Source organism: Pan paniscus, chromosome 10 (assembly GCF_029289425.2).
Source record: "Pan paniscus chromosome 10, NHGRI_mPanPan1-v2.0_pri, whole genome shotgun sequence".
In the NCBI taxonomy this organism is placed as follows: Eukaryota; Metazoa; Chordata; class Mammalia; order Primates; family Hominidae; genus Pan; species Pan paniscus.
In genome coordinates, this window is record NC_073259.2 from 40,941,260 (window position 1) to 40,952,461 (window position 11,202).

The window sequence follows — 11,202 nt, forward strand, 5'->3', positions numbered from 1 at the left end:
GGATAGTGAGTGGGGAAAGGAGGGGCTATTCTGGTAGACATGTCTACCCCGGCTCACTCCAGGGCATGGACTGTGTTTCCATGACAGACACTGGTGGAGAGCTCAGTGTTCTGGCCCTTGGGCAGCAATGACAAAGACATGAGACAGGCATAGTGTGCTCTATTGTGCAGGACCCAGAGAGATAGGGAGATGGGGGGATGGGGCAGCATAAAAGCAAACCAGATATGGGAAGGCAGAAAGAGAGATAGGAAGTGAAAAAGCAGCTAGACATAGAAGACAGAAAGAGAGACAAAGAAAGGGAAATAGAAATGGAAGAGATCAAGAATGAAATGTGGCCAGGTGCAGTGGCTTACACCTGTGATCCTAGCACTTTGGGAGGCTGAGGTGGGAGGATCGCTTGAGGCCAGAGGTTTGGGACCAGCCTGGGTAACATAGTGAGACCCTGTCTCTACAATAATTAAAAAAAAATTATCCAGGAGTGGTGGTGCGTGCCTGTAGTCCCGGATCGCTTGAACCTGGGAGTTAGAAACTTCAGTGAGCTCTGATTGCACCACCGCATTCCAGCCTGGGCAACAGAGCGAGCCCTGTCTCAAAAAAACAAACAACAACAAAAAACTAACAACAAAACCCAAAAAGAATGAAATGCACCCAGAAGCAGAACAGGACAGAAAAGCAGAGAGATATGAGGGAAAAGGAAAGACCAAGGAAGAAAACAGGCATGAAGACAAGGATTGAGACAAGAGAAGGGGGAAGAAAAACACATATGCTAATTTTTTTAACCTTTCCTATGGTGCTGAAGACATATGTTAAATTGATTTCAAATTAGATAGAGTAATAGAGGGATAGACAGTGGGGAAAACAGATGTGGTGATACAATTAGGTGAAGGCAAAATGTCCCAGTGACAGAGAGTGAGGAGGAAACAGAAATGAAGAGAGTGAGGTAGAAAGACAGAAGGAAACACAAACAGCTATAAAGACAAGAACGAAAGGAGTCCTAGAGAAGGCAGCTAAGAAAAAGAAGCTTGAAACAGATTAGTACAGGAGCCAGAAAACTGGAGAGATGTGGAGTGGTGCTCAGGGGCTCTCAGCCTAGGAGCTCATCCCAGGCAGATACCAGAGTCTCCCACTTCCAGCTATCTCTTTTTTTTTTTTAAGACAGAGTTTAGCTCTTGTTGCCCAAGCTGGAGTGCAATGGCGCGGTCTTGGCTCACTGCAACCTCCACCTCCCGGGTTCAAGCGATTTTCCTGCCTTAGCCTCCCTAGTAGCTGGAATTACAGGTGTGTGCCACCATGCCCAGCTAATTTTTTGTATTTTTAGTAGAGACGGGGTTTCACTATATTGGCCAGGCTAGTATCGAACTCCTGACCTCAGGCAATCCACTTGCCTCAGCCTCCCAAAGTGCTGGGATTACAGGCATGAGCCACCGAGCCTGGCTCTCAGCTATCTCTTGGTGGCTTGTCTCATCTCCCAGTCCCATCCCTGGGGACAGGAGACTTACAGCTACCTATGTGTGGATGCCATCCTTAGGAGCCTGAGTCAAGGGTTCCCAGCCTCCCTCATCCCCATGCCAGATGAGCCTGGATGTCACAGATGGGATCACTGCTGCAAGATTGAGGTCATGAGGCTGAGTGAGCTCTCAGAGATTTGAAAGACAAGACATCCAGGCAGAGGGTTCCTGGCTAGAAACAAAGGACCACAAAGGATGCCAAGGATTTCCAAGTGGAGGGAGGAACCAAATATCTTCCACTCAGCCTCTTCTTCTGGTCCAAAAGCCACTGACCCTCTCTGCCTGACTCAAGGTGAGAGGTCAGGGATTCAGAGACTCTTGGGTCAATCTTGGGTGTAGGTCAGAGGGAGAAGAAGTGGCCTCTGGACCAGGATACTCCAGCTCCTCTAGAGGAAGAGTCCATTTATTCATGTGAACTGCAGAGGAGACTCCAATGGAGGCTCAGTGGAGAGGAAGAAATGACAACTTGCTCACCTTCAGGGGCCGTGGGGGAGGCTCTGAGAAGAACACCTTCCATTCCAGAGGTTGCAGAGGAAGAGGTTCTGGAACCAGCAGGAGCACATCCAGAAACTAACTTCAAAGCAGATTCCCCCTGCCACCTCTCCAGGACTGGGGATAGCCAGCTGCCTCTACCTGCTTGAGGGAGGGGTCCAGCTGATCCCTCTCCCACTCCACCCAGCTCCTGCCTCCTTGCCAGGGCAGCAGTACGGAAGTGCTCCAGGAAACTGACAGTCTCCTGGTGGGCAACAGTCCACCTAAATGATCAGACAGCGCCCCCGAGAAGTGCGTTGTTGTCCCCTGAAGCAGCAGCTACAGCAGCCAAGGGAGCCTGGAGGTCCCCAGGCAGCCCCTTGGCCACAGCTACAGCTATCACTGCAGCCTAAACGGGAGCTCAAACAGGCAGCTCGGCTCATGGAGCAAGGGTAAACTGGGCAGGGTGAGGGGTGGCAGCAGGTCAAGGGTGGACCGGAGCATGAGACACAGGAGTTATGGGGACAAGTCAAGGGAGGACAGGCAGGGCAGTGGGGGCAAGAGCAGGTGCAGGGTGGGCCCGGGAGGCTGGGACAAGCGGGGCAGGGAGCTGCACTAGAGGGACAGGCAGTGCAGGAGCATGGGGGTGGGGGACAGCCATGGCAGGGGAAGGCACAGGCAGATGGGGGACAGGACAGACAAGGAGAGCCAGCAGGTGGACCATGCCTGGAGCAGGCAGGAGGCTCTTGGTGGGCAGGCTTCTTATTCCTAGGCCCCAAGCGTAGGCCCAGAGAGAAGTCCATTCAGCTGCAGTTGTGGCCAGACTGGGGGCTGGGTGAAGGGGAGGACAGGGATGGAGTAGGAGGGGCGGACGGTGGGGGGCAGGATTAAACCTAAGACATGCTGAGCCTTGCTGATCCTGCAGGGAGCTCAGCCCTCCACATCCAGCCCTCCTTTTCCAGCCCTCCCCTTCCAGGCCGGCAAAGCTCTCCTACTACCCCTCTCCCCTGAAAATCCTCCAACAGCACCAGATCAGAACACTTTCTTCAAATATGACATGTACTCCCAGGCCTCCAGTCCTTTGTTCACACTGGTCCTTCTGCTCTGAGTGCCCCTGCTCCCTTCTTCACCTGGCGAGACCCTGTCATCGCTGAAGTCTTCTCCTTTACTCAATCAAAAAGCATTTCTTGGCCAGGCACGGTGGCTCATGTCTGTAATCCCAGCACTTCGGGAGGCTGAGGTGGGCGGATCACCCGAGGTCAGGAGATCGAGACCAGCCTGACCAACATGGAGAAACCCTGTCTCTACTAAAAATACAAAACTGGCCGGGCATGGTGGCACATGCCTGTAATCCCAGCTACTCGGGACGCTGAAGCAGGAGAATCGCTTGAACCCGAGAGGTGGAGGTTGCAGTTAGCTGAGATCATGCCATTGTACTCCAGCCTAGGCAACAAGAGCAAAACTTGGTCTCACAAAACCCCAAAAAACAAACAAACAAACAAAATATTTCTTGAGCTCTAGGCCCCTGATGCCTGAGTCTCTCCAACACTAACCTCCAGAGCTGCTGCTTCAGGGACCCCAAACAGCTCCCACAGGGGACTCAGGGAAGCAGCAGCAGGCAATAGCAGTGGCCACAGGAGGGCTCTGAAAGACGGAGTCTGGGATGTAGTTGGGAGCTGGCAGAGGAGGTGGGATGCCTGGGTTCTAGGAATTTCCAGAGAGAGCAAGTCCCAGGTGTGAGTGTGGGGGGTGCCCAACTGTCTCTGGGAGATTGACAACCAGCCTGGTCAACTATTATTTGAGACCTAGTATGCATCAGGCACTGGCCTTGGTAGTGGACAAGATAGCTAAGTTTCCTCTCTTATGGAGTTCCCATAAAAATGAGGAAGTGAGGGGTGGGGTGAGGTGGGGTGGAGACAAAAAGCAAACAGGTAAACATATAACTAAGCTTATTTCAGAGCATGAGAAAGGCTATTTTTTTTTTTTTTTTGAGACAGAGTCTCGCTCTGTCGCCCAGGCTGGAGTGCACTGGCGCAGTCTCAGCTCAATGCAACCTCCACCTCCCGGGTTCACGCCATTCTCCTGCCTCAGCCTCCCGAGTAGCTGGGACTACAGGCACCTGCCACCATACCCGGCTAATTTTTTGTATTTTTAGTAGAGACAGGGTTTCACTGTGTTAGCCAGGATGGTCTCAATCTCCTGACCTTGTGATCCGCGTGCCTCGGCCTCCCAAAGTGCTGGGATTACAGGCGTGAGCCACCACACTCAGCCTGAGAAAGGCTATTCTTATCCCAGGGTGATGTGATAAAAAGTGACTCGGAGAGGTGACTCCATCAGAAGTGACAGTTAGACCAGCCCCCAATCAGGTATGACCACCCTTAAGGGCTTTGGGGGAGATGCAGTCTGTCAAACCCTGGCAGAGGAGGCAGAGCTGACCGAGGCTGAATGGAACCCGAGTGGCTGGGCTATGGAGAAAAATAAAGCTGAGAAAGGAATAAGGAAGGCTGGAGGTGGCAATCCAAAATTCAGTGGTCAGGGAAGGTGTCACTGAGCAAAGACCTGAAAGAAGTGAGAGCAAGTCATGGAATTATCTAGTGGGAGAACATTCCAGAGAGTGGGGACAGCAAGTGCCAGGAGCAAAGAGGAGAGTCATAGTGGCACAGGTCAGAGAGTAAGGCAGAGGTCCTACCATGCAGGGTCTTATGAGACATGGCAGGGACTTGGATCTTATTCCAAGTAAAAAGGGAAAACCAGCCAGACGAGGTGGCTCCCACCTGTAGTCCCAGCACTCTGGGAGGCCGAGGGGAAGATTGCCTGAGCCCAGAAGCTCAAGACTAGCTTGGGCAATATAGTGAGACTGCATTCTCTACAAAAAATTTAAAAAATTATCCGACTTGGTGGCATGAGCCTGTAATCCCAGCTACTCGGCAGGCTGAGGCAAGAGGCGGAGGCTGCAGTGAGCCGAGATCACATCACTGCGCTCCAGCCTGGAGCACAGAGCAAGACCCTGTCTCAAAAAATAATAAAACTAGGCAGGGCGTGGTGGCTCATGCCTGTAATCCCAGCAGTTTGGGAGGCCGAGGCGGGCAGATCACAAGGTCAGGAGATCGAGACCATCCTGGCTAACACGGTGAAACCCCATCTCTACCAAAAATACAAAAAAATTAGCCGGGCGTGTTGGTGGGCTCCTGTAGTCCCAGCTACTCAGGAGGCTGAGGCAGGAGAATGGTGTGAACCCACGAGGTGGAGGTTGCAGTGAGCTGAGATTGTGCCACTGCACTCCAGCCTGGGCGACAGAGCGAGACTCTGTCTCAAAAAAAAAAAAAAAAAAAAAAAAAAGATAATACTAAAACTAAAAATAAAGGCTGGCATGGTGGCTCACGCCTGTAATCCTAGTGCTTTGGGAGGCTAAGGTGAGCAGATAGGTTGAGCTCAGAAGTTCAAAACCAGCCTGGCCAACATGGCAAAACCTCCGTCTCTACAAAAAATACAAAAAATTAGTTGGGCATGATGGCGCATGCTTGTAGTCCCAGCGGGGGTCTTAAGCAGGAGGATCACTTGAGTCTAGGAGGTCAAGGCTGCAGTGAGCTGTGTTTGGACCTCTGCACTCCTGCGTGGGTGACAAAGTGAGACTCTGTCTCGAAAATAAATAAATAATAAAAAATAAAAATAAGATAAATAGAAAACCTCTGAGGGTTTTATGCAAGAAATTGTGTGGGTCTTTTTGGCCCTGCGCCTGCTCCTGGTTAGAATGTTCTGCTTCGGCCAGGCGTGATGGCTCACGCCTGTAATCCCAGAGCTTTGGGAGGCTGAGGCGGGCGGATCACAAGGTCAGGAGATCGAGACCATCCTGGCTAACACGGTGAAACCCCGTCTCTACTAAAAATACAAAAAAATTAGCCAGGCATGGTGGTGGGTTCCTGTAGTCCCAGCTACTCAGGAGGCTGAGGCAGGAGAATGGTGTGAACCCAGGAGGTGGAGGTTGCAGTGAGCCAAGATCGTGCCACTGCACTCCAGCCTGGGCAACAGAGCGAGACTCTGTCTCAAAAATAAATAAATAAATAAATAAATAAATAAATAAAAGAATGTTCTGCTTCTTGGCCGGGCACAGTGGCTCACGCCTGTAATCCCAGCACTTTGGGAGGCCGAGGCGGTTACAGTTAAATCACCTGAGGTCAGGAGTTCAAGACCAGCCTGGCCAACATGGTGAAACCCCTGTCTGTACTAAAAATACAAAAATTAGCTGGGTGTGGTGGCGGGTGCTTGTAATCCCAGCTACTCAGGAGGCTGAGGCCGAATCACTTGAACCTGGGAGGCAGAGGTTGCAGTGAGCCGAGATGGCGCCATTGCACTCCAGCCTGGGCGACAAGAGCGAGACTCTGTCTCACAAAAAAGAAAAAGAAAAAAGTCCGGGCACGGTGGCTAATGCCTGTAATCCCAGCACTTTGGGAGGCCAAGGTGGGTGAATCACGAGGTCAGGAGTTCGAGACCAGCCTGGCCAACATGGTGAAACCCCGTCTCTACTAAAAATACAAAAAATTAGCTGGGTGTAGTGGCAGGCACCTGTAATCCCAGCTGCTTGGGAGGCTGAGGCAGGAGAATCGCTTGAACCTGGGAGGCGGAGTTTGCAGTGAGCCGAAATCACACCACTGCACTCCAGCCCTGGCAACAGAGTAAGACTCTCTCTAAAAGGAAAAAAAAAAAAAAGAAAAAGAAAAAAGAAAAAAAATGTTCTGCTTCTTATATAATTGATACAGCCACTTTGGAAATCTATTTGGTGCTATCTGATAAAATTGAACCTGTATATACAGTTTAACTCTTAGTTCTATATCCTAGAAAAACTCCTGCATCTGTGTACTGGGAAACATGTACAAGAATGTTCATGGCTACATTGTTTATAACAGTCCAAACTAAAAACAACTCAAACATTCACCAACAGTAGAATGAAAAAAATAACTTGTGGTATATCCATGCAATGAATACTATGCAATAATAGGAAGACAGCTATGTGTAACAACTTGGATATAGCTCACAAGTTGAACAAAACAAGTAGGAAGCAAAAAGTAATAGAGTATCATTCCATTTATAGAAACTTCAAAAACAGGCAAAGTTGAGCAGTATTGTTTATGAAGGCATACACAGGTGCTAAAACTATAAAGAAAAACAAGTAATTTCTGTGTTTACGATTATTACAAACGTCAGGATTGTAGTTCCTTTTTAGGAGACTGAGGGAATTGTGAAAGGGATGCATGGGGAACTTCTGAAATATAGGAAATACTCCAGTTTTTGACCTGGATGGCAATGAAGTAGGTATTGACTTTATTCCATTTATTCTGTATACTGTTCATAATATATTTATATACTCTGTACAGAAGGAGGAAATAAAAGTACCGCTTCTTTCTCAGCTCCGTGCCACCTTGTTCAGGTCATTATGCTGATGTTAGAGCACTTCCAAATGCTCGTCTTTCTCACCAGACCTCGAGGACAGTGATCTCTTTATTTCTGGTACCTGTCAGTACCTGGCACATAGCAGATACTCAATGTTTGCTGAATTGGATTAAATTGAATTTCTCAAGTCTCTCATCCCATAGAGAGGTGGGCAGCTGCAAGAGAAGTGGAAGAACGCTGCTATAGTGAAGAGAGCTCAGGACCACCAAGATCTGGGTTCTCCTCTTAGCTGTGCCACTTCCTAGCTGTGCAATATTGAGCAAGTCACTTAACTTCTCCAGTTCTTACTCCCTGCTCTGTTAAGTGGGGATGAGATAATGTACATGTCTAGCACAATACATGGCACATAGTAGGTGCTCAATAAAAGATGGCTTCTCCACAGCCCCCTCCCCCAGCTCCACATCTTTTCTTCAAAGGAGTCCACCAGAAGGGGCAGCCAGACACCAAAGGGTGGGCTGGAGCACAGATGTAGTTTGGTCAAAGGCTGGCAGACAGGGAGATCTAACTGAAGCTGAATAGAACCCAGGCAGTTGGTGGGAGTTGGCAGGAGAAGCAGGATGCCTGGGTTCTGGGAGTTTCCATCCAGGGGAAGTCCCAGGTGTGGGTGTGGGGGTGCCAGGCTGGCCCCACCCAACACTCTGGCCCCAGGGGATGTGGGCACAGGGAGGAAAGTAGGTCACAGCAGGGCTGGGACTTAACCCCATTGGTTCCATGACCTCTTTGCTGGCTCTAGAGGAGGCACAGTCACAAAGAGGTCTGCTCCCTCTTTCAAAGGGCCCCCAATTCCTTTTCAAAAGGAAGAGACTTGGAACTTTTGTGTCTGGGTAGGAGGAATTGGAAGCTCTCCAGTGGACAGGGGAAAGAGAACCCCGTATCCCCTGGATGGAGATTCTGTGCAAAACAGACAGCTACATCCACCCACACACTGGCTGGCAGACACCTGTAGCACTCGCCTCACACACACTCCAGGCAACTGTGGAGGCAGACGTGCTAGCTCCAGGGAGTGGGACAGGTCAGGGCTGGATCGGGGGAGTGGGGGCATGGTAGAGCAGGCTCAGAGGAGAAAGTCTTCTGTCTGGTGAGGCTCCAGCTGGGCAAATGCAGGAATCCCTCACCCTGGAGGATTTGCCAGCATGGGGCCTTGTTTTCCATAGTATAATCTCAAGTCTCAGCCTGTGAGTCGTCTTCCCTCTCTGTCTCTGTTTCCCTTTCTGGAGGAAATGAACGCATTCAGGTATCTCAGCGTCCTGCTATGACCACAAGGAGGTACTTACCATCCCTCCCTTTTGGCATATTGAAATCCAAGCACGTCACAGGAATGGAAGGCCTCTCTTTTTTGGGGGCAGGGGGAGCAGACTGGCTGAGGGCCAGGACATCAATTCCAGGGCCTTTGCACATACTCTTGAGCAGCACATATATTTCGCTGCCCTTCCTTCTCTCTAATCTCCCTCATTTTTTCTCCGAAGACTTTCCTGATCTCCTTGGCGGAAAATACTCCTCTGCTCCATTCTCATGGTCCCTCATGCCTCTCCACACTGATTATTCTAGTTGCAGTTTTGTGGATTATTTGGTTAACAACTGACTCCATCCGACTGTGAACTTGCCAGGGATCATACCTGGATATTCCCAGAACCTAGCACAGTGCTTATCACATAGTGGATGCCTAATAAAGATTTGTTGAATTAATGCATGGTGCCTGTTCAGGGAAGAAATTCCCAGAGCTGTTTAGGCTAATCCTAAAATCCTGAGCTTCAAAATTAAGTCCTTATTCTATGTGGGGATCTGGGCAGCACTGGGGCTGGTAAGGACCTTCTACACACAAACTCCCTCACCAGGAGAGTCAACGAGCTGGCAAGCAGCAGAATAGGCCTAGTGCAAGGGATGGAGTGGAGCAAGCACCAGAGGCAGGGCTGGCACCAGCACTGGCACAGAGCTTGCCTAGGGGGAGGAGGTGGGAGAGGAGAGGAGGAAGGGAAAAGAGAGGACATGTGTTGTACAAAACATGTTTTCATCACGCTCTCCCTGGGTGCCCTGGTCCCCAAGCCCTGACAGCACTTCCATGCCTTAATGATGTCTTTGGGGGCTGCAACACAGCTCCACCACCACCCCCGATAGTCATCTGCCAGACACCTCTGAGCATGGCATAGGACATCCCCCACACCACCAGATTTGGGCATGGGGAAATGACCTATTCAGTGTCCTGATGCCGGAGGGTTGGGAGGGGGTGAGGGTGAAAATTAGGGTGGGGCAATTTTCATCCTCACCACTGTCCGCCCCCCAGCATCAGGACACTGAATAAGTCATTTCCCCATGACTTTCAGGACAGGTGGGACAGATATCTGCATCCTTTTCCTCTCCTCATAATCTCTCCTTTTGGTCTTTGCTCTGGGATGAGGGGAGCAAACAAAGCCTGGTACTAGGGCCCCCAAGATATCATTTCTCCAAGTTGCCAGGGTGACAAAGTAGAGCAGCCACAAACAGAGCAAAGCCTAGAAATAGGGATGACCCAAGGGAAAGAGGAATGAGGGGAGCCCCCTCCACCAGTTTCCAGAGTGGGAAGCCCTCTTCCCAAGCCTCCTCCTGGAATCTCTGGACAGAAAGCTGGCTCTGTTGCAAGCTGGGGAGTGGAGGGTGGGGAGAAGAATCTGAAGCCCTCACAATGCCCCTCTTCCCTGTCCCCCAATCTGCTGCTGCTGTTTGGTTTGACTTCCAAACTGCTGCAGTGAACAGACCCCAGTCACTGGGTCCTGGGGAGGGGCGGTAGAGGGGGCGGGGGTGGAAGCAGTGGCAATCCCAAGGGGAGGGGCCGGCATAGGGCGGGTCTTCCTGGGCATCGCTGCTTGGCTGCTGTCGTCGGCTGGGGACGAGGAGGCCGCCAGAAGGGAGGAGCTACAGTTACCAAGACGGATGGATAGACAAACGCCCACCAGAGACAAAGACCCGGGCAGACAGACAGACAAACCAAGACAAAGGAAGGGCAGAGACAGTTGGAATTCTGACTCCCTCTGTCTTCAGAGGCTACCCCAAGTGTTTTGTCCCCCGATTTAGGCTTCCCTGGCCCCATCTGCTACCTAGATGCACTGTCTCAGAGCTCCAGCTGTAGATCTTTGGGACCAACCCTAAGCCCCTCTACAGAAGGAGAAGGGAAGAGTTCAGAGAGATGATACTCAGCAGGGAGAGGAGAGTGTCACGGGTGGTGCCTGGTTCTGTGTCAGAATGCCTGGCCAAGGAGGGAGTGGTGCCCTTGCCTGGTTCATGAGGACAGGAGGCTCATTCACTGTAAACCAAGTACAGATGTGCTGGAAGGGGGAGGGGGAAATTAGGGCCACATTCCCAAACCACAACTGGGCCCGCCCTCCTCCCACCAGCCACCACTAGGGCAGGGCAGGAGGGGTTAACTTTGCAGCCTCTTGGCAGGAGCCCTGCCACACAGGCGGGGCGCCATCCCACCCCAGCCTGGACGCCTGGGTCCAACTCCCTGACACCCGCCCCTCCCACACTGCTGAGAGCTGCTCCCAGGGTAACCAAGCAAAGTCAACAGCAGCTAGGCCACCTGGGGACGGGACCCTGGAGTACCTATTCCTAGCTCTTCCTATCCCTGGAGTGAAAGAGAGGGCTTGTCTGCACCCCCATTGCCATCTCCCATTCCCTGAGGTAACCCACAGCATGCCTCTTCTTTCCCCCATCTCCTTCACCTGACTTTGGCTACCAAAAGCAGCCTTTCCCAGGAGGGAGGACACCTGGCCCCCAGCGGGGAGCAAGGACAAAGCCAAGT

The 11,202-nt window shown here is 51.3% G+C and overlaps 1 protein-coding gene across 1 annotated transcript; it reads right to left on the reverse strand.

Annotated features, from left to right (window-relative positions):
* Positions 1–1,982: 1,982 nt before the first annotated feature.
* LOC129393593 (keratin-associated protein 5-6) lies at positions 1,983–3,107 on the reverse strand. The gene has a single exon (XM_055096506.3). It carries the CDS (start codon positions 2,780–2,782, stop codon positions 2,264–2,266), a length of 519 nt encoding a protein of 172 aa, XP_054952481.1. The 5' UTR covers positions 2,783–3,107; the 3' UTR covers positions 1,983–2,263.
* Between the last annotated feature and the right edge of the window lie 8,095 nt (positions 3,108–11,202).

Bases quoted from the DNA above. Each gene is read 5' to 3' on its own strand.
- LOC129393593 (XM_055096506.3), bottom strand. From the start codon at position 2,782: ATGGACTTCTCTCTGGGCCTACGCTTGGGGCCTAGGAATAAGAAGCCT.